The 24,410-nt window shown below is 37.6% G+C and overlaps 1 protein-coding gene across 1 annotated transcript in view; it reads right to left on the bottom strand.

The window, feature by feature from the left end:
• The window catches only part of Map3k15 (mitogen-activated protein kinase kinase kinase 15), a 120,703-nt gene that overhangs the window by 18,630 nt on the left and 77,663 nt on the right, over positions 1-24,410 (bottom strand). The window contains exons 12-18 of the mRNA XM_075958962.1: positions 21,471-21,520; positions 18,728-18,823; positions 14,704-14,791; positions 12,735-12,868; positions 6,690-6,817; positions 4,113-4,243; positions 3,788-3,893 (exon numbers count right to left, since the gene is read on the bottom strand). Of these exons, the coding sequence (XP_075815077.1) occupies positions 3,788-3,893; positions 4,113-4,243; positions 6,690-6,817; positions 12,735-12,868; positions 14,704-14,791; positions 18,728-18,823; positions 21,471-21,520 (733 nt within the window). The remainder of the gene's footprint in view (positions 1-3,787; positions 3,894-4,112; positions 4,244-6,689; positions 6,818-12,734; positions 12,869-14,703; positions 14,792-18,727; positions 18,824-21,470; positions 21,521-24,410) is intronic.

The raw sequence follows: 24,410 nt of genomic DNA, 5'->3' as shown, positions 1-24,410 counted from the left end.
TGCCTCTGCCTCCCGAGTGCTGGGATTAATGGCGTGCGCCACCATCGCCCGGCAAGTATGTGTGTAAGAGCAATAAAAACATACATTCACACAAAGGTTCCTGTGTGAGTGGTCACAGAAGAACCTTTATCATTCATAATTTGGGAGACTATTCGGGTGGAAAGGAAATAAGTCCTGGATGAGCCTTGAAAACATCACTAAGTGAGGAAGGTAAACGTTTTTAGAATGTGTATTGCCACATTACATGTGCAGGAATATCCCAAACATGCAAATCTGCACACATACCGAGTCAATTCAGTGACTGTCTGGAATTAAAACTAGGGCTGGCTGCACGGGGGCACAGAGATATTGCAGGGGAAACAGAAATGTTTAAAAATGGAATTGGAGCAATGGCTGTAGGATGTGGTAAATTTGCCAGACACCATTGAATTATGCATTTCAAATGGTTGCTCTAACGACACTAAGTTTTATCTTCATAAAGTGTTAAACCTACCACAATAAGGACAAAAAGGCTCAGTGTGTAGTTCAGTAATAGAGCACTGGCATGGTCCTGGTTCCAGCCCCAACACTGTTCAAAATTGAGTTTTGTTACTGTAATTAGTTTATCATACCCAAGGCAAAGGCCCTTCATAGGAACATAGGAAGGAAGGGATTCAGGGCATGCAACTGCCTGAGATTATTGTTTCTCCTAACAAGATTCAGAAAATTTCAGAGCATCTATGAGGAAAAGTTCCACCATTATCCACCATAACCAGAGTTCTTTACCAGCCAGCTGAGACTCCTTTACAGAACTCTTCTGTTTTGTAAAGAGTAATTACATGCAGGAGAATTTCCTCATCAAAATGAGATCCCTCCTTTATTATCCCCTAAACACCCCTGCATTATTTTGCAGTGCAAAATTCATGCCTCCTTAAGCCAATTACGTGAGAAATGTGATATGCAATAATGAATTATACATGTGTTTTCCATGTGATTTTTTTCCTCCTGAGGGATGCTAATTATGAAATAAACTGTTGGTGTTTTATGATTTTGAAATAGTTCCTTGTCATATCAGATCCCCTCTTGCTACATATAGCCAAGCTAATTGTGGCTTCCAAAGAGGAAGATATGTTATTTTCAATTACAGTTGTAAAATGAGAAGATAAAAGGGGGGTCAGTCTTATATACATATTCATATGTAAATAAGGGCATATTTATATCAGAAATCATAAGTGAAGATTCAACATATTCTTTATGTGGAAAATGCTAATGGAGTCCTGGTGAGTCTTGTCCCATTTTAAGGCACATGTACCTCCTCTGGACTTATAACTAAAAAGTCATTTTTGATAGATTAACATTCCCTTTAATTGGGAGGGGGTCATGTCTCCACTGTGGGTACCCAGGGACTAATACACAACAGTTCTCTTATTGAAGAAAAGTCTTTTAAAACTGGAACATTATTTACCACAGATAAGACCAAATTTGTCCATTTTACAACTCTGGCCATTTCAAGGACAGGACAATCAACTACCTTATTTATTTCAGAACTATAAAGTTCTGAGAGCTGTTTCACAGTTCTGTCAGGAATGTTCTTTGTGATCGTCATGCTCCTCCCTAGGAGACCACAACCTTATTAAAAACCAGCACTTCTTTCCAGGGATCAAATTTTAGCTAGTGTTGCATTTAAGCAGGAACTCCAAAAAGCCACAGGTAGCTTATGAGAGGCCTTATACCTACTGGTCTGGTAAATGGAAAACCAGCTGGCAATTTATATCACCTTTGAATCCAGTCCCTGTCAACATTCAGAGAGTTTTATCGCCAACAGGTGGACAGAATGTAGTCTTTCAACTTCACATACCCTCTTTCCTCAGGATAATTAGCCTCAGGATAAAAAACCAGAGGTTAGGTCTAAGGTTAGGTAAGGGACTAGGAGGGAATAGAGGATCTTCCAAATAAGGGGAAATAGAGTCTAGTGTTATAAAGTGATAAAGGGGAAACTAAAATAAGGGGGGTAAATGAGGAAGGGGGTGGGAGGAGGGAGTAAAGAAGGGAATATGGAGATAGACAATTATCATTAAAGGCCTTTGAAAAGTCATATGGAAATTTGCTGTTCTAGAAGCGTCTCAAAATATTTCCATATAGGAAAGGAAGTTAAAGGGAGTCACTGTATAATGGGGAAGATAATGCACAAACTAGATATCTTATGCTACCAAATAAACCTTCACTGCTAGGAATGGATTACATCTTCTTGAGTCATTGGCTAAAGGGGTCCCATAGAACCCCTAAACACCACTGGTATCATCAAAGTTATTAGTTACTCGCCATAACCTGATCGAATGCCTTATTGCTGAAGATACAGCTTACGTATAACATCAAACATGGAGATATCAATTAACAACAAGTGCCAACAACAAGTTTTAAAACTTTATTTATTTAATATACATTGGTGTAGCTGTGAGGGTGTTGGATCACCTGTAACTGTAATTTCAGACAGTTGTGTGAGCCGTCATGTGGGTGCTGAGAATTGAATCTGGGTTCTCTGGAAGAGCAGCCAGTGCTCTAAACCACTGAACCATCTTTCTATCCCCCCAACTAGCAGTTTTACCCCCTACTGATTAGTGTTCATGTTGCTGGAAATTACTTTACACATGTCAGAGGAGAAAAGCAAATATCATATTAGGAAGCTATAAACACTGCCACCTATGACAGTGACCTGCCCTGCACGATAAACTGGTACAATAGAGGCACACATTGGGAGTAACCAATATCTTTTTCAATTGGATTTAAAACCCACTCCATGAAATGGAACCCATACATGACACTGTCAAGAACATGAGAAAATAGATGGGCCATGGGCCTAGTTGAAAACCTACTAAATCTGCTAAGGGAACACAGTAATGACTCCCAATGACATATTGCTATTATCTGTAGATCAATGTTTCAGCCCTCATCAGAGACAATTTTTCTTATAGTAGGTGGGAATTACCACAGACTCACAAATGGACAATGTGCATAAAGTGAGAGACTTTGGAACACTCATCCCTAAATGGGATGTCTTTATCAAACCTCTCCCTTCAAGGCTCAGGGATCTATGCAGAAGATGTGTCAGAAAGACGGTAAGAGCCAGAAGTGGTAGATGGCTCCAAGAACATCTTCCAGACACTACAGGATTGATACACATATGAACTCACAGAGACTATGACAGTATGCCCAAGACCTGCACAGGTCCAAAACAGACAACACTCCCCAAACTGAGGAGACACAAAGTTCCAACCCTAACCAAGAAGCTATCTGTAATTGATACCTGCCAGCAAAGGGCAAATCTTAGATTGTCATTTGGTATATCAACCACGGTCTTGGGCAGGCAGGGTTCATGCCCAGGACTAACTGGCCAACATAAAACAGATGATTCCATGTTTTTTACACACTTTTTGTTTTGTTTTAGTATTTTTGTCTGTTTTTACAAGATTGTTTTGATTTTCATTTTGTAACACACACACCAGAGAGAGAGAGAGAGAGAGAGAGAGAGAGAGAGAGAGAGAGAGAGAGAGAGAGAGAGAGAGAGAGAGAGTGAGAGTCGGACGGAGAGAGAATTAAGTTGGGTGGGTAGGAAAGTAGGAAAGATCTTGGAGGAGTTGGGGGAAAGGAAAGTGTATGATCAAACTATATTCTATGGAAAAGTCTTAAATAAATTTAGAAAAATCAAATGATACTCTGTTGTAAAGGTGACCAATAAGTAGTTATTAGAGGACCACAGGTTCAGAAGAGAGCTTAAATGGCACCACACAGCCAGTTCTGCTCTGCTTACCAGCAAAGGTCTCCGTGCATGGGTTAATTCCTGCAAGGCGTTTAGATGTTCCAAAATCAGAGATTTTTACCACTCCACTATAGGTGTTCACCAGCACATTATCGCCCTTTGGAAAAAGAACAGCATTGAGTGTGCAAAGTCAGATTTAAGCAAACCAAAAGCCTATAGTATAGGACCTTGATAAATTCTTTCTAAAAAGACTGGACCTGTCAGGATAGTGTGGGGCTATCCTGCTAAGCTGTCTCCCTCTGTGTGCACACTATTTTGCCATACTATAGTAAAGGCTTAAAAAAACACCACTTTGATGGTTTAGAGAAGCTCATACCTTTATGTCCCTGTGAACTATCTGGTTTTCATGGAGATACTTCAGGCCTTCCAGGATCTGTTTGGTATAAAACTTGATAGTGGGTTCCTTCATTGGTCCCCATTTGGATCGCAAGAGAGCAGAAAGGCTTCCTAGAAAGTGACATGGCAACACCAAACCAAACCAAACAAACAAAAGGAACCAAACCAAAAAATAAACAAAAACCAACAGGATGACAAAGATTCATTTGTAATGGGTCAGGGAATAAACTATAGTGATGTTTTTAACCTTATACTAATTTTCAGATACTGATTATCACTATTCAATTACAATGTTATGAGATTTATTATTATTTCAATGCATACACATTTATCTTAGCTCTTGTTCATTGCCAGGCACCTTTCCAGAAGCTGTTACATGTATTATCTCATTTAACCTACCCAATGGTTAGTTGAGATGGGGCTATTTAATATACCAATAATGTTTATAGTAATTATTACTCTACTTTTTATAATTTATTTAACCAGAAAACTGAATCTTAATGACTAGACCCATTCAAACTACCAGTTATAGATCAAAACAATTACTTCTAATACTCCATTGGTTACATGTAGTGATTTCATATATAAAACACTGGTATTTGGCTTTATTATCCATTTGTTATTTTGCTATATCTCTTTAAAAGTAACTGTGCCCAATGTGATATGAAAGTGTGTATTAGGGATACTGGGTATAATAAAAATGGTTTAAGGGGGTTGCCATAGGGAGATGGAGGAAAGGTAGGGATGGTAGAGGGTTTACCAAAACTAAGGATGCATTTAAAATCATGTAAGAAACCCATTATTTTGTAAACTAATTAAAAATATAATTAAAAACATCTGACAGGAAGTATCCTGCATGGGTGGGTAATACTGTTTCCAGAATACATGAATCTTTCAAAATAGATTTTATGTGTAATGTGCATGCAGGAGCTTGCAGGTATCATAAGATCCTTTGAAACTGGAGTTACAGACAGTTGTAGGCACTTTGTGGGTGCTGGGATCAGCAAATGCTCTTAAACACCAAGCATCTCTCCAGCCCAAGCTAAAAGTTTTGAAATGAAAATTCCAGTGCAAGGTATGGGATACCTCCCTATGACTTGCTTACCAGCAAGGCCCCCAGAGATTTTCAAAACAAAATTGGCTATTGCCATTGCTCTTGATTGCCCACCAGAACTAGTTACTAGGACTCCTTCTGAATACACCACCCACTTTGTTTACAGGACGGAGAGAAATCAAACTGGAATTGGCCAGGGAACTACCTATCTACTGGCTACTTTTCATAGGACCATAAAGTTATTATGCAGGTTGGTAGAGAAGAAAGATAGTCAGTGGTATACGTGGTGGTTAACCCTACATTCTTTGATATTGACCAGGCTAGCAAGATGTGCACACTGAGGCAATAGTGGCATAACTGTTACAGGGGGTGCCAATAATTTTCTGTTGTATTATAGTTCTATTCCCCAAGAGGGAATAAATGCCTGGTACTGTAAATGTGACCAAAAGTCTATAACTGAGTAGATCATAGGCCATAGAGGAGAATCTATTACTGTTGCTTAGCTAATAGACATGTCAATTACATATATATTTGTGTTTATACTCCAAAGACTAGTACTGCTATCAGATGTGGCCAGAGAAGTCTTTTGGTAGTAGGAAGTGGTTAATGCAGGCTTGTAACTGGTCAAAGTACTAGGAATAAAGGATTGTTGAGTTCTGAGTCCTAAATGCGACACTTCTATCATTCTTCTCCAAGGACTAGAGAACATTATAGAAGAGGAAATGGAAGGAATCTAAGAGCCAGAAAATGGGGAGGGATTGTAGGAAACAATGCCATTTGAAAATGACATGTCCATTGCAATTATAAACACATAGCAACTTAAGTTACCTTGCCTATGAGCTGCATAAAATTGGGCCATTCAATATTTCATCATGGATAGGGAAGGCCAGTGAGGCTATTAGCAGTTAATAGTGGTAGTGGTGACTTTCTTTAATGGTGTAGACACTGATATGTTACCCGTGCTCTAATTTTTTTTTAAAAACAACTATAAACATTCTCATATAAGCAACCAATTAAACCCACCGGGTCGCAAAAAAGATATGAAAGAGAGAGACTAGTTGGAAGAAGAAAGGGTCGCCAGGAAGGGAAAAGAGACAGCAGAGAATAATGTAGGATAAATAAGATAATAATGCATTATATGCATGTATAAAATTATAAAAAACTTCCAGTGTCCCTTTCCCATCCTTTTCCAAACCACCTCTAAACTCCTAGACTGAGAAGAGCAAAGCTCAAGGCCAGAGATACTGTTCTCTTCAAGTCTTTGTCTCCAATGTTGGCACTCAGTAGACAGTCAGTGAGTATTTTAAGCAGAATAAACAAGCCCGAAATAAACTGTTTATGTGACCTTTGCAAAGTTGTATAAAACTCTTCTGAAAAAAACCCAATATTTTCCAATTTCCAAAAAGGTCTATCATTTGTTAAATGGTGAGACAATCAATGATATTCAGACTGTACTGTCATAAGCGATTTTCAGAATGCAAATTCAAAAGAGTGTCTACTTACCTCCAGGCACCTGCTCCATAAATATCTTAATGTAGCCATTTTCGGAAACAGAGCCTAGGTATTGAACAATGTTGCGATGCTTGAGATATTTGTGCAGGGCTATTTCTTCATGCAGAGGCTGAGAGTACCTATTACAGAAAAAAAAAAAACAAAGCCTCTGCACTTGTCCAATCCCAGGGCTCTAGGCCCTAGTAGTCCTTTAACAGTATGCACCTTGCTGCTAACCATCCCTTCTGGGATCTCTTTCTCAGATTCCATGAGAATATTTAAATTCCTACTTGTAAAACATGGGATTCAGGCTGAGTATTCCTAATCCAAAAAGCTACATGATCAAAAACATTTGAATATCAACATGACACCAGTGGAAAATACCACACTCAGCATTGTGTGGTGTTTCATTGTCAAAATGAAGACACACCAAAAGGCAGAGAGAGAATATCCAAATTAACAAAATCAGAATTGAAAAGGGGGACATAACAACAGACACGGAGGAAATACAGAGAATCATCAGGTCATATTTAAAATCCTGTACTCCACAAATTGGAAAACTTACAGGAAAGGAACAATTTTCTGGATAAATATCACTTACCAAAATTAAATCAAGACCAGGGAAACAACCTAGCTGCCCCTTAACAGAAGAATGGATAAAGGAAGTGTGGAATATGTACGCATAAGAGTACTACTCAGCGGTAAAAAACAATGATACCTTGAATTTTGCATGCAAATGGATGGAAATAGAAAACACTATCCTGAGTCAGGCAACCCAGACCCAAAAAGAGGAATATGGTATACTCACTCATAAGTGGATTCTAGCCATAAATAAAGGACATTGAGCCTATAATTTGTGATCCTAGAGAAGCTAAATAAGGTGAACCCAAAGAAAAACATAGTTATCCTCCTGGATATTGAAAGTAGACAAGATTGCCGGGCAAAAATTAGGAACTTGGGGGTGGAGGTGGGGTGAGGGTAAGGGGGAGAGAAAAGTGAGAAGGGGAGGATGGGGAGAGCTTGGGGGAATGGGACTGTTGGGATGGAGGAAGGGTGGATATGGGAGCAGGGAAGTAGATATCTTAATTAAGGGAGCCATTTTAGGATTGGCAAGAGACTTGACCCTAGAGGGTTCCCAGGTGTCCAAGGAGATGTCCCCATCTAGTTCCTTGGGCAGCTGACAAGAGGGAGCCTGAAATGGCCCTATCCTATAGCCATACTGAATATCTTGCATATCACCATAGAACCTTCATCTGGCGATGGATGGAGATAGAGACCCACATTGGAGCACTGGACTGAGCTCCCAAGGTCCCAATGAGGAGCAGAAGGAGGGAGAACATGAGCAAGGAAGTCAGGACCACGAGGGATGCACTCACCCACTGAGACTGTGGGGCTGATCTAATGGGAGCTCACCAAGGCCAGCTGAACTGGGACTGAAAAAGCATGTGATAAAACTGGACTCTCTGAACATGGCGGATAATGAGGGCTGACTGAGAAGCCAAGGACAATGGCACTGGGTTTTGATCCTACTGCATGTACTGGCTTTGTGGGGGCCTAGCCAGTTTGGATGCTCACCTTCCTAGACCTGGATGGAGTGGGGAGGACCTTGGACTTTCCACAGGGCAGGGAACCCTGACTGCTCTTTGGACTGGAGAGGGAGAGGAAGGGGGATTGGGGGGAGGGGAGGGAAATGGGAGGAGGTAGAAATTTTTAATAATAATAATAAAAGAAAAAAAGGAAATGGTTGGAACTCGAAACTAGACAGGGCTACTCCCAGATTTTATAACTTAATTCTTAATTATGCTTAGTGGGTGATAGTCTTACATATTTGTCTATTCAACTTCCTGTTACAGGGGTCATATATTATTTAAAAAAGAATGTCCTTGAAATTTCATTTTCTAAATTCTCATGCCTTAAATCTAATAAACAATTATTTTCATCTTGCATCTTCCTCCAAGATGACTGACAGCTGAAAAAAAAGACCAGAGAAGCAAATTAAATAGACCTATAACTGCTAAAGAAAGAGAAACAGTCATCAAAAGTCTCCCAGCCAAAAACACCCAGGATCAGACGGTTTCAGCACAGAATTCTACAAGATTTTCAAAGATGAACTAATACCAAAACTCCTCAAATTGTTCCACACACTAGAAACAGGATAGTCAAACTGTTTTTACGAGGCTATAGTTACCCTGAACCCAAACCACACAAATATATTACTAAAAAAGAGAATTACAAACCAATCTCACTCATAAACATCGATGCAAAAATACTCAATAAAATACTGACAAACCAAATCCAAGAACACATCAGAAAAATCATCCACCATGACCAAGTAGGCTTCATCCCAGAGATGCAGGGCTGGTTCAACATACAAAAATCTGTCAATATAATCCACCATATAAACAAACTAAAAGAAAAAAAAAACCCACACGATCATCTCATTGGATGCTTAAAAGGCCTTCAACAAAATAAAACACCCCTTTATGATAAAGGTCTTGAAGAGAGCAGGAATACAAGGAACATACCTAAAAATAATAAAGGCAATATACAGCAAGCCAACAGCCACCATCAAACTAAATGGAAAGAATCTCAAAGTGATCCTACTAAAATCAGGAACAAGACAAGGTTGTCCACTCTCTCCATATCTATGCAATATAGTACTTGAGGTTATAGCTAGGAAAATAAGACAACAAAAGAAGATCAATGGGATACAAATCGGAAAAGAAGTCAAACTCTCACTATTGTTGATGATATGATAGTTTACATAAGCGACCCCAAAAATTATCACAAGGAACTTCTACAACTCATAAACACCTCCAGTAATTGTGGAGGCCCAAAAAATGTGAGCAGATTTCCATCCTGACAGATGGTCAGGATATGCAAGCATGCTTTTGCTTCTTTTTAATTGGAGGTTACCTGGAAAAGGGCTGCATTTAGGAGACTTGGTCTAGGGTGGCTTCACTGCCTAAACAATGCTAATGACTTGATGTCTCAAAGTGTTAAAGCAATTAACTGTTCAAGTTGTCCTTTTTTTTATTTTTTAGTTTATTTATTTATTAAAGATTTCTGCCTCCTCCCCACCACCGCCTCCCATTTCCCTCTCCCTCCCCCGATCAAGTCCCCCTCCCTCATCAGCTCGAAGAGCAATCAGGGTTCCCTGACCTGTGGGAAGTCCAAGGACCACCCACCTCCATCCAGGTCTAGTAAGGTGAGCATCCAAACTGCCTAGGCTCCCCCAAAGCCAGTATGTGCAGTAGCATCAAAAACCCATTGCCATTGTCCTGTCCTTTGTATCATGTTAAAGAAGTCTTTTGTTGCCTTTGTCCCCCTTTTGTATTGGGGTATAAAAGTGTATGGAAAATTAAACTCGGAAAATTTCAGTATTCACTGGAATGCCCTCCCGGTACTATTCTATGGTTTCTGTTTTACTGTTTTTTATGCATCCTCATATTCTTTACTCATTTTTCTAAATCTCCACGCACCGATCCTGGCAAGTGGTGTTTTGTTGAGGCTGGTCCCAGACAAGTCATGTAGCAGGATATAAGATTAACTCGAAAAAATCAGTAGCCCTCCTTTACACAGATGATAAATGGGCTGAGAAAGAAATCAGAGAAACATCACCCTTTACAATAGCCACAAATCAAAATATCTTGGAGTAACTCTAACCAAACAAGTGGAAGACCCATATGACAAGAACTTTAAATCTTTGAAGAAAGAATTTGAATAAGATACAAGAAAATGGAAAGATCTCCCGTGCTTATGGGTAGGCAGAATTAACATAGTAAAAATGGCAATCTTACCAAAAGCAATCTACAGATTCAATGCAATGCCCAGCAAAATCCCAGCAAAATTCTTTACAGATCTTGAAAGAACAATACTCAACTTTATATGGAAAAGCAAAGAACCCAGGATAGCCAAAACAATCCTGTACAATAAAGGAACTTGCGGAGGCATCACAATCCCTGACTTCAAACTCAACTACAGAGCTACAGTACTGAAAATAGCCTGGTATTGGCATAAAAACAGACAGCAGGACCAATGAAATGGAATCAAAGACATGGATATCAATCCACACATCTTTGAACACCTGATTTTTGACAAAGAAGCAAAAAATATCAAATGGAAAAAAGAAAGCATATTTAACAAATGGTGCTGGTATAACTGGATATCAATATGTAGAAGAATGAAAATAGATCCACATCTATCACCAAGCATAAAACTCAAGTCCAAATGGATCAAAGACCTCAATATAAATCCGACCACACTGAACCTCATAGGAAAGAAAGTGGGAAGTATACTTGTACGCATTGGCACAGGAGACCACTTCCTGAATATAACACCAGTAGCACAGACACTGAGAGAAACAATTAATAAATGGGACTTCCTGAAACTGAAAAGCTTCTGTAAATCAAAGGACATGGTCAACAAGACAAAATGACAGCCTACAGAATGGGAAAAGATCTTCACCAACTCCACATCAGACAGAGGGCTGATCTCCAAAATAAACAAAGAATTCAAGAAATTGGACACCAAAAGAACAAATAATCCAATAAAAAATGGAGTACAGACCTAAACAAAAAACTCTCAACAGAGGAATCGAAAACGGTTGAAAGACACTTATGGGAATATTCAACATCCTTAGTCGTCAGAGAAATGCAAATCAAAACAACTCTGAGATTCTATTTTACACCTGTAAGATTGGCCAAGATAAAAAACACTGATAACCACTTATCCTGAAGAGGATAAGGGGCAAAAGGAACACTCCTTTATTGCTGGTGGGAGTGCAAGCTGGTATAACCCCTTTGAATGCCAGTGTGGCAATTTCTCAGAAAATTAGGAAACAGCCTTCCTCAAGTCCCAGCAATACCACTTTTGGGTATATATCCAAAGGATGCTCAATTGTACCACAAGGACATGTGCTCAATTATGCTCATAGTAGCATTATTCGTCATAGCCAGAACCTGGAAACAACCTAAATGTCCCTTGACTGAAGAATGGATAAAGAAGATGTAGAACATTTACACAATGGAGTACTACACAGCGGAAAAAATAATGACATCTTGAAATTTGCAGGCAGATGGATAGATTTAGAAAACGTCATATTGAGGTAACCCAGACCCAGAAAGAAAAATATGTACTCACTCATAAGTGGTTTTTAGACATGAAGCAAAGAAAACCAGCCTACAATTCACAATCCCAGAGCATTAGCACCCAGAGCTGGAGGCAACACTGACAACTATGGTAGATGTGTCTATGGTCCATGATTATTTCTGTTGGGGTCATGATTATGTACATAGATTCTCTACAGAATCACTCAACAGTAAGCACTGCTGTGTTTTTGTTTAGATTTAGATGAGGTTTAAATTTAAAATAAAGTAAACTAAGAACATGAAGTTGGATGGGTAGGGAAGCCGGGGGGTCGGGGAGGATCTGGGAGGACTTGGGAGAGGACAAAGAATATGATCAAACTCTAATGTATGAAAAATTAAAAAAATGTAATAATAAAATTGCTAAGTTGTAATACTGATGGTAGAAAAATAGCCCCAAATCTATGGTAAGGTTGAAGACCACAGTTATTAACAAAATTTGTATTGTGAAACTCTGACTTTTAACTGCATTTAAGTTCTATAATGATATATCCAGACAAATCATAGCCATTTTCAATTGTTACAGTGTAAATTTAAGAGCACTCAGTCAAGGCTAGAGATGTAGTTCAGTGGTAGAGTGCTTGCCAGCACTGAAAAACAAAGAGAAAAAAATTTCTCAGTCACATTTTAAAATATTTTCAAATAGCTGCATAAAGAGTAAATTTTCAGACATAGTTGTGGGAAGAAATACAATTTCCTTTGAAATATGACATTCTTTAATCTATAAACTTTTAAGTAGTTTGAGTTTTCTTAATAGAGAACAAAAGCAGATTACCCTTCTAATACGATCATCCTAAATTCTGACAACATAAGGTAGCCACACCATTCTGCTGACATAGATTAAATCCTTACACCATCAGTGGTAGGCTTGGGATACAGATTGCTGAAATGGAGGACAGTCCCAACTTGCCTGTTATCTCTCTCTGGGATTTCCTTGATGGCTATTCGTACTTGATTACTGAGATCTCGGCCAGCATACACAATCCCATAGGAGCCTTTCCCCAGGACAACTCTCTCCCCATTCGCATCATGGTCATATTCATACTAAACAAGGGAAAACAATGGGGAAAAAAAGACAAAATACAACTTACTGAAAAGAAGCCCAAAATTTATCTAACAAGTTTTCAAAATTACAAAGCATTATTTGAGTGCCAAGCAAAATATGGTTCTTAGGCTATATACTTTTCATTTAACAATTATTCTCATCTGTTTATGTATTTATAGAATGACTTAATGAAATGTAATATCAGAAAAGTAAAAATAAGACTCATCTGTAAATTACCTGGCTTACCTTTTTGAGATTTTTCACCATTTTAATGCTGCAATTTAAAACTTTCTAAGGATGTTAAATACCACAAATCAGTATCTTCCTGCATGATCACTTATCAACTTGTCAGGAAACAAGCCTCTTTCAATAGCCCAGGAAAGAATTAAAAGTCAATAAATGTTAACATCTTAATATTGCATGTTGGGAGGACTCCCTTTCAGTCATATAGATCTAGCACATGTTGCAAATACATTTTACAGTTAAGATAAATTGCTAGTCCATTTCATCTGTCTTCTCATAAAAACCTGTTGACATTTCCACATCATGTTGCCACCCTGCTTGATGTGGTAGCACATGCCTATAATTCCAGCACTCAGGAGGCTAAGACAGGAAGTTCATGAGAGCTCAGGGTTATCTGGACTACAAAGAAAAAAAACTGTCTTACAAAGCAAAAACAAGACCAGTGAGATGGCTCAGTTGGTATCAGTGCTTACCACGCAAGCCTGATGACCTGAGTTCAACCCCCCAAAGCCATAGAAAGGAGAGAATTAAGTCCAGAGTTATCCTTTTACTTCCTCACATAGCATGCACATACACAGTAAAATGAAAATGACAAGCATAATAAGCCACTGTAGGCAGCTGCATTTAAATTTATTAAATTTATGTAATTATTAAAACAAAGATGACAGTAGTCTAAGCAACTCTTATGTAAAACAGAGAGAAAGGAATGAGTATTTCTGGGGTTTGGCATGTCCTCACTGTTTGTACTTACCCCAGAGCAATTTATACACTAATCCATAAGTTCCTTCCTATAGGGTGCTCATGACAATTAATACACAATTAAGATGACTAAAGGGTCCTCACTGTCTGACAGACTTATTTCACAGCTTTCTCTCTTCCCACACCTGTTGCCTTTACTCACTTCACTTCTGCAATACACTTTTGATTGTCAGCTAATAATTTTTGTACCTTGACCCAATAACTAAATGAACCCTTTCGATACATTCTGAAGAAAACCTTAAGGAATTAATTTCAGTCTAACTTCAAATATATAATAAAATTTCAAGAAATTGTAATTACTGGGAGAACTTGAATTAGTGACAAATCTGAATGACTGCAAGATTAAAATACAAATAAATGATGTAGTCATTGTGGACAACTGTGCTGTCCAAATGAGTTTATGATAAGGTTACTTTCCTTAAAGTGATTCAAACCTTGATATAGTTAATATACCATGTGCAGGTAGATATAACTAAAGTCCATTTAGGCAAAAATTGGTTTCCAGCTTGTCAAATATCTCTCCTGGAGTCTCATAAGTAATATTAACTTAGAAAAATATACTTTGCATAGTTATGCATAAAAGAAAACTTTAATGTAACCCATGGCTATTTTTCTTAAACATTCTGACAGAATCCTATGATCATAAGATTATTCTACAAACACTTTATACTTAATTTCTGAGACCATGGACAATGATGTCTGGCTGGTTTTCAAAGGTATCTTGAACTATGTTTAATAGAGGATTCACATGAAAATTGAGACTTTTTCTTTAAGCACCAACGGTATATATATTAAAGGATGTTTTCCTAGTTCTGGATCTTCTGTGATTTACCTCTAAGGTGTCTCCATCCGCCTCTCCCTCCAACTCCACTGTACTGCCCACTCCATTGTTTAGCATCTCTTTGACCAAAGTGCAAAACCTAGAACAACAAATGTCACAGAATACCACCCATCAGGAACGTTCTTTCCCCTTATGTTTAACTTAACCTTATTGTATTACATTATACTTACACATAAAATAAACAAGTATGGGACAATCATTCTACCCTTGATTTGACATGGTACTTTAGTGATTCCCTAATCTAGTTCAAAACATATGTGATATGTAAGTACTCTTCATGAAGTGTCTCTATCAACTAACTAGTTGGTTACCTGAGACTAAAGTACCTCTCTTAATGTAGCACATATGTAAAACACAACAAGAACAGTTTCTCTTCTAGTGAACTGAAGACTTCTTTTTGTAGATTCCATCCATAGGCTAGAGTTAACTACATTTTCTGTATAGGTATCGCATTTCTTTATCCACTATCAGCTGATGGACACTTAAACTGTTTTCATTTTTGGCTATTAAGTGCTGAGATACACTTGGGAGTACAGATGTCCCTTTGACAGACTAATTTCAGGTCAGAATAGAGTGGGGATTACCAAAGGAGGAAGACAGCAGAGGGCAGGGAGGGATAGAAAAAGATGATCAGGGGCTGGAGAGACGGCTCAGTGATTCAGAGCACTGGCTGCTCTTCCAGGGAACCTGTTTTAAATTCCCAGCACCCACATGGCAGCTCACAACTGTCTGGAATTCTAGTTCCAGGGGATCCAATACCCTCACATAGACATACAAGCAGACAAGACACAAATGCACATAAGGTAAGAATAAATCACTAAAAAAGAAAGAAAAAGATGATCAATGGATACTAGGCTATATCTAGTTAGGACAGATATGTAGATCAATGGAATAGAAGTCTATAAATTTAGAGGGCAAACTCATTTTATAAGAGTGCCAAGACTATTTGATGGAGAAAAGAATATTCTTTTCCATCAATGGTATTGGGACAATCAAGTACCACACATAAAAGTTAAGTTATATTCCATCTTATAGTATATTAAAAATTAATTAAAGGGATGGTGACATAACTCAGTGGGTAAAGTCACTTGCTGCCAGACCTAAAGACCTAAGATCAATTCCACATGCAAGAAGGAGAAAACCTATTCTAGCAAGTTGTCTTTTCACTGCAATGTGAGCACCTTGGCATGCCCCCAACAATAAGTAAAATGAATTAAAATGCACCAGATATCTAAATATGACAGCCAAGCCTATTAAATTGATAGAACCATAGAATCATTTCTATAAAAATAAATTCTATAATAATAACCAGAGTACCTCGAATTAGGCAAGGCATTTTTATTTAAATTTAGTTTTTTATTTATGTGTGTTTATGTGTCTGCTAATCAGTACACATACCATGTGTGTGCAGTGATCATGGTGGCCGGAAGAGGGCAATGGATCCCCTGTATCTGGAGTGATCGTGAACTGCTTGTTGTGGATTTTCTGTAAGTACTCTAAACTGCTGAGCCATCTCCAGCCCCTAAAACCTTAAGCATAAACAAAAATTTCAGATGACAAAAATGGATAAACCTAATAATTAAAATGTTTGTGTTATAAGTAATACTATTAGTGATATGGAAAGACAACCAAAGAATGGAAGAAGTGATGGAGGAAGGTCATTGGCTAATAAAGGAACTGCCTTGGCCCATGTTATTGGTTAGGATATAGGTAGGTAGAGTAAACAGAACAGAATGCCGGGAGGAGAAGGAAGTGAGGTCAGACTCGACAGCTCTCCTCTCTGGAGCAGATGCCTCAGCAGAGATGCCATGCTCCGCTCCCGGGCAGACGCACGTGATGAAGCTCCGACCCAGGATGGACTTAGGCAAGAATCTTCCCGGTAAGACCGGTGCTATACAGATGATAAGAAATGGGCTAGTCCAGGTGCGAGAGTTAGCCTAGAAGAGGCTAGGTAGAAATGAGCCAAGCAGTGTTTAAATGAATACAGTGTCCATGTAATTATTTCGGGTAAAGCTAGCTGGGCAGGTGGCTGGGGTGTTGGGGACGCAGCCCCGCTGCCGCCCATATTACTACAAAGAAGGTCTTATAAATTGTATCTGGGTATGTATGGAGAATATACAAGTTAATAAATAATAAAATAATAAATAACAAAAAGACAAATAACCCAACTAAAATTGGACAAACATCACTTTCACTAGCTGATCCAAGATAACATCATGAGTAATAATATTGACTGTGAAGGCTTGAAAGAAAATGGTCCCCAAAGGGAGTGACATTATTAGGAGGAGTGGCCTTATTGGAGGAGGTGTGATTTTGTTGGAGGAAGTGTATTACTGTGGAAGCGGGCTTTGAGGTTTCATATATGCTCAGGATACACCCAGTGAGACAGACCACTTCCTGTTGCCTATAGATCTTTGTTACCTGTCTAGCACCATGTCTGCCTGCATGCCATCATGTCCTACCATAATGATAATGGACTGAACCACTGAAACTGTAAGCCACCACCTCAATTAAGTGTTTTTCTTTATAAGAGTTGCTGTGGCCACGGTGTCTATTCACAGTAATAGAAACCCTAGGACAATGAGTATCCTTTGATATGAATTACTAAGTAATATGGTATCTTTTTTCCTACTTCATATACATAATGCACATATAATTATGAGGAAACAGCAAACAAACCCTCAATTAAAAGACTACAACATATAATGCCTGTGCACTCTGAAAGTATTAAATCTTCAAGGTGGGAGAAGACTTTAATACAGAGATAGCAACTAAATGCAGCACATGATCATAGACTGGACTGCAAACCAAAATAAAATACCTTGTTTTGGTATAAAAAACATTAGGAGAAAAATAAATGAAATTTTGTACTAGAATATAAACCCAGGGCCATCTTAATTCCTAATTATGTAACTATAGTAAGTATATAAGTGAAGATTCCTTTTTTAGGAAATATACTGGAATACTTATAGACATTGCAGCATTATCTCTATGGTTTACTCGTCATTATTTTAGAGAAAAAACATGCATATAGAAACAATATCACCGAGGAATTCTGTATAAAACATGTTTGGAAATTATTTCTACTTTATTGAGACTTTCCTATAGTTTTCAACATTGGGCAAAGGAATTGAACACATATTTCTTTAAAGAGGATACCCAAGTGTCCAGTCAACATATGAAAAGATGCCTAGAATCATTTGTCATTATGGAAATGCAAACGAAACATAATGCAATTCAAACAAATATCAATTATAATAGCTAGAACTAAAAGAACAATGAAGTCAGGGAGGTAGAGAAATTTGAACCTTCCCATATTGCTAATGGTAATGGAACGTGGGAGAAAAGTTACTTTAAAATTCAGTATTTTGATGCCCAAAATCAAGCTTGTGTACTCAGGAAATCTGTACATGGATGTACATGGAAAAAAAATAGCAATAGCTCAAAAGATAGAAACATCCCATATGACCAACAACTGATGAGCATAAAATAAAATGCACCATTAGATATACAAGGGAGTACTGCTACTCAGCACCCCAAAGCATCAAAGTACTGATTCTGGGATGCCATGGAAGACTCTTGAAAACTGGATGCTACTGAGAAGAAGTCAGGCATGAAAGTCCACATATTATATCACAACATGAATACAAATATCCTAAATGGACAAATTCATAGAAATTTTGGTAAGTAGTTGTATAGGGCTAAGGTTATAGAGGGGGAGGTTAGGAGAAAATGGTAAGTGAATATTAACTGCTACTAGGTTTCCTTTAGGAATACTGAAAATATCCTCATATTATATTGTGATGGTTGTAAAAGTCTGGAACTACATTAATATCATTAGCTTATATACTTTGGATGGTTGGAATGTATGTGGATTATACCTCAGTGCTGTAAAAAACAATTGTCTATTAACTAAAATTTTGAGAAAGACAGTACAGTTAATAAACATTTTTATAACAAAGATCTTTAAAGATCATCTCATAAATATGCTGCACCTAAATTAGCTATAACTCACCTATTACACCGAGCTTCAGTGGAAAAGTAGATTTGAAAGTCATCAGAATTATCATGGACATAAAGAAAACAGCACCGTTCATCAAACTTGGATAGGCTGTAAAATTTCAAAACATAAGAATGCTTATATAAAGCCAGAAGTGTTGGCACATGCTTTTAATCTCAGCACTAGAAGACAGAGACAGATGGATCCCTGAATTTTAGGCCAGCCTGGTCTACAGAGCAAGTTCCAGGATAGCCAGTGTGACACAGAGAGACCACATCTCAAAAAACAAACAATAACAACAAAAAATATATTGTGATGTTTATTTTAATTTTTAAAGAAAATCTTTTAAAAATCTACCTTAAATTTTCTTAGTTCCTGATTTTATTAATCATTATTTTAAAAGTACTTTTATTTTTAAATTATGCATGTGTATTGCCTGTGTGTGCAGGTTCTGCAGAGACCAGCAGAAGCTGTGGGATCCTTCAGAGAGCTAGAGATACAGAGCTGGTGATTGTGATCCACCCAACCTGGCCATCTCTCTAGGCCCAATGATTCATTCATCTTTTAGAAAATACTCTATGAAATTTAAAATTAGAGACATTTTTACTGATATTTCATTTGCATTTTAATAAATAAAGCTTGCCTGAAGATCAGAGAGTAAAACAGTCGCCCTGGTCAGCCTTACAGACCAGGCAGTGGTGACACACATCTTTAATCCCAGTAGCCACACTAGTTTACCATAGAAACCAGGTGATAGTGGTGCACGCCTTTAATCCCAGTCCTAGAGAGGAATATAAGACAGAAGGAGACAGCTCTTACACACAGTCTCATTCTGAGGATTCCTGGAGGCAGGATTGCCATTTCTGACTGAGGTAGAGGTAAGAGCCAGTGTCTGGCTGTTTTGCTTTTCTGACCTTCAGGCTGAACCCCAGTATCTGTCTCTGGACTTTTATTAATCGTGCTACAGACATCTATATTGAAAATGTATTTATCAATTGATTTTAACATGTATCAAGAGATTCCTCTATATTCAGGGCAAAGAAAACATGCACAACAAAAGGTTAGAGAATATTATCTCTGTCTTCTAGTAGTTTATAATCTTACAGAAACAGAAAGATAAGGGTATTCATGAAATAATTATAGCCTCAGAATACACTTAGAAAGTATCAGATCTCAGTATTCATGGTCACGCAACGTAAACTTGAGAAAGTCCTTCAAATGTATTTCAGTCTACTTCCACCTGATGTCTGGACCTGACTTACAGAGTTTCAGACAAGCAATATTCAGTTTGCTTACACAAAGCCAGTAAATGAAAGTCGTCACACTCTTATCTACTCATAGATTGTGCTGTGAGAAAGTTCACTCACATTGGGTCAATGTGATATGACCCTCATTCTGCCAGGTGGCACTACAGAGAAATCAGGTCAGTTTACCATCTATACAATTAGCTCTTTAAACAAATGAAGCCACTTTATCTGGCCCCTTGTTTGTCATTTCTTTTGATCCAGAACCTGGTTTTTTTTTTTGTCTGTTTGTTTTGAGACAAGGTATTTCTGTACAGCTCAGGGTGGTGCTGAGCTTGCTATGTAGCCTCAGCTGGACTCCCAACTCATGATTCTCTTGCTTAAGCTTCCCAATAAATGAAACATTTCTTATTCTTATGCTGTAGTTGACACAAAGAACATGTATTAAAATAGGAACAGCTCAGGGTGATTCAAAACAAATTAAATCTAGGTTATAAATGAGCCAGTTTTGAAAAACTAATCTATAAAAAATAACTATCATAGGATTCAAAGCATGCCTGTCATTTTATGCTAGTCCTGAAGTCTGAGTCACAGCCCTATGCAAATCCCTGCTGAATTGGCAGCTAGAGGTATCTCCTTGAAGAGATATAAACAGAAGGCCACAACAACTTTTTATACAACATTGTTTCACGTAAGACAGTCTTGAAAATGCCTTTCGCACTATCTTGTGGTTTCTAGGCAGTATTATCCAAGTACGCCATTATTTCATTTAGTCACAAATGTATTCAGGACAGGATTATGCTGGGTGTGAAGGTAATTAGGGATTCATTCAATGGCTTCTGAGTTAAGTCATATATTTAGAGAAAGAACAGAAAACTCCAGTCTAACTTCCTGATTTGATTAAAACAGAAAAAGCAGAAACCTACAGAGGCCAAGTGATTCTACAATGCCACATATCAAAGAGAGAACTCTTATCTACTTCATAGCAACTCTCCCCTTTGGAATCTTGGCACATTGAATAGGGCAGCTAAGGTATGCTAGCCTGGCTTGGGGTAAGCCAGGAAAGCTTGCCATTCCTGATCCCAAAAGCAAGTTGCATACTTCTTGGAATATATCATCTGTGTCCCTATTAACAGTCCCCCTACCTCCAGAGCTCTGTCAAGAAGCACTGCTCAAGTACTAGATGCCAAGTAACTCCTAACTTGAGCCGTTGGTGACAAGCACTTGAACGTTTTGGCTCTAAAAGGATATTCTTTGTTCAGTCACGAGATAGAACTACTCTTGAAAGTTTGCTAGCCAATCAATTTCTTCTACTGGATTAGAAAAGTCAAGAGACCCTTCCTAGCATCACACTATGAACTTCATATAGGACAACAGTAAAGAGAATAGTCTGCTAGGTTCTGTTAAAAACAAAAATTAAGACATCATATCTGATAAGTGGAACCATCAAAGCACATTAAACACCACCATTATTTGTATTTAAACAGAAAGCATATTTTCTCTCATGTTCTTACCTTATTCCCTTAATAGAAGAGGGTGTAAAATTCCACTCATGGATTTGTTTCTGCAAGTATCAAAGACAGAAGTTAATAGCTTAATTTTTCTCAATAAAGTATCATTTCTGGTTTCATTCTATGGTCATTTATTTTTTTCTAGTTTGTTTTCAACAGTGATTAGGGGTTTGAGCCATACACTTCGCATAATTTGGAACACATAAAACATTTTCTAAGATATGAAAATGTATGTCTCTGATCCAGTTTAGAGCAAACAATGTAAATTTGAGATGCATAATTTGAGATAGCTACCCTACCCACAGAAACACATTGAGTAGTTTTTCATCTCTGTCAACTCAGTAGGCAAACTCTGAAATAGCTTTAGGACAGCCCATCTCAGTTGAGTGGCTTATAAAAATATTTGGAGAAGTGAGACTGACAAAACTCATTTCTCTTCATTTCACTTTTTCCCTGGCCACAAAGCTAACCCCAATTTCAGTCTTTCTTGCAGTTAGGTGAGGCTATGTGACAGAGTCCTTACCAATGAGGTATGAGAAGCCCATACAAACCGCTATGAAAGCTGAGCATGGGGGACAAGTCTAATCCCAGCCCTAAGTAGGCAAAAGATTGCCACAGATTCAAGACTGGCCTGGTAACACAATAAATTGCAAGCCATCTAGAGCTAAAGGGTGAGACCCTATTTTCAAAAAGTAAATGAAAAAGCATTTTTCCCTATAAAAAGCCTAACTCCTTCTTACAAAACAAACAAAAAATACCCCCAAACTCCTACAGCAATCTTCTACCTTCCTTTTCTCCAGCTGCAAGATGGTTTGAGGTCTTCTGTTATTAGCCTGGATATGGCATGAAGCATACACAAAATTTTATCATGTTAAAATATTGAAATGGAAGGTTGTTTTTTAACAGCATGGTAATAAAACTAACATGTTCCACTACACACTAAGATTCAACTTTCAAAACAACTGTCCCTTTCCTCTACTACCATTCCTTGCTCTTAAACTTTGCATAAAGTTAGGCCATAAAGGAAATGTCTAAAATACAGTTTCAGACTACACCACCAACATATAATTGTAGAAAATAATTTTATACAGGAAAATTCACTTGATTTCCTATAGTTTTTAGAAATTGGTCTTTGGGATTAAATAAACCACAGAAATAATCAAACTCCACAACTCAGCCTGAACTCCAAGAAATGGTCAGCATTTCTCAGCATACTACTACCTCATACTTCCAATAAGTTTGAATTCTTAATAAACCAGGAATTTCATTTCATTTTGCAGTGACATTACATGAAGTTGTATACATGTATATGAGAGTTCTCTTCCCATCATCCACACATATGCCATGAGGGAAAATATAACTGTGAAGAAAAAATGTCATCTCACTCTAGGCAACTCACTCTTGCTTTTCAAAAGCTGCAGAGTTTCAAAATTGTAATGACGGCAAATGTAGAATGTGTCTCTCGGAAAAACAAAACTTCTACCTCTTTGATTATTTCCTCTGACAAGTGGAAGAACATAACAAAACATTTTATTGTCAAGGAAATTTTTCTTTTTGAATAGTTCTTTTCCATTTTTTACTAAGAAAAAGCTAAGATATTTACAATTAGTAAGATAACATGCACCAAAGGAAATTTCACTTAGGAGCCAATAACCATCCCAGGATTTCAAATGAAGGAGGCCACAGTGGTAGAATTCTAGAACATCAAAACCATTTTGCTTTAATAGCATTAGGTTTTTCTGCAACATCTGTTAAAATATGAGGTATTTCACATTTATATCAATGAAATTACAAATCTACAGATCTGAACTTTGAAGTTTCTACCACAGTGATAGTAACAGCCATGGTACAAAGTGACTGGAACAGGAATTTCCATCTTGAGGACATGGAGGGAACTGGGGCAGGTTTACTGGAATTCTACTCCTTGACGTATGCTGACTTCTGAAGTGCTTTCTTTTCACCTTGTAAATGCATCACAGCATACATTTATGATTTGAACATGTTTTCATGTATATATAATAAAGATCGATTTTCCCCAATCTGTAATATTGGGGCCCAGAAATGTTTCAGATTTTGCAATATATCCATAGATTTTAATAGTTGAGCACCTCTGATCTAAATATCTGAAATCTAAAATGCTCCAAAATCTAAAGCTCTGTGACTAATAACAGTAGAATTTCAGATTTTGGACTATTTTGGTCTTTAAGATTAGAGGGGTACTACCTGTACTTCAATGACAAGATTTTAAAAAAACAAAGATGAGGCAAAATAAAATGTGTGCACTCTTCAAATGAGAAATATGTATATATGTACAAGCGATACATTGTATATATCATTTAGATATGTATGAGCACATATATATAACCTCTCTTTTGCATCCATGTTATTTAATATACACTATGCAGGCTAAATACAAGCACATCATGGCATCTCATCCTCATTAATGATTGTTAACTGTATTTTCAACAAGAACATTACTCCAGAGTTAAACATTAGACAAAATTGCTGGGCTTTGCTTGAGATTTGACTATATTTGCTAAGGCATTTCTAATTTGAGTTTGAGTCTCTTTACTTTACAATGTTGTGTTTTATTTGTGAAAATAATTCTTGTTTTTACCTGATAACATAATCATTCTCATTTTTGCTAACAGGGAAAAAATAATCTTCCTTTGCTCAGCTAATGGTAGAAGTCCCCCTATACTCCATGGAAACACACGCACAGCAAATAAACCTATCTAATGCGCTCGTCAAAGGCACTGTGCTTCATTAGTGCAGAACTTATGGAAGAACAAACCTAATGAACTACGTTATATAAACAGATGGAGATACTTCTATTACCATAGACCCGAAGACCCAGCTCAGCATTCTGTAATCTTTATAATGGACGATTGTAATTGTTAGTATGAATATAAGCTTACAGAAGTTTGATAGTAGCTATCAAAG

The sequence above is a fragment of the Microtus pennsylvanicus genome, chromosome X, assembly GCF_037038515.1.
Source record: "Microtus pennsylvanicus isolate mMicPen1 chromosome X, mMicPen1.hap1, whole genome shotgun sequence".
In the NCBI taxonomy this organism is placed as follows: Eukaryota; Metazoa; Chordata; class Mammalia; order Rodentia; family Cricetidae; genus Microtus; species Microtus pennsylvanicus.
This window is presented reverse-complemented; position numbering and strand designations above follow the sequence as displayed.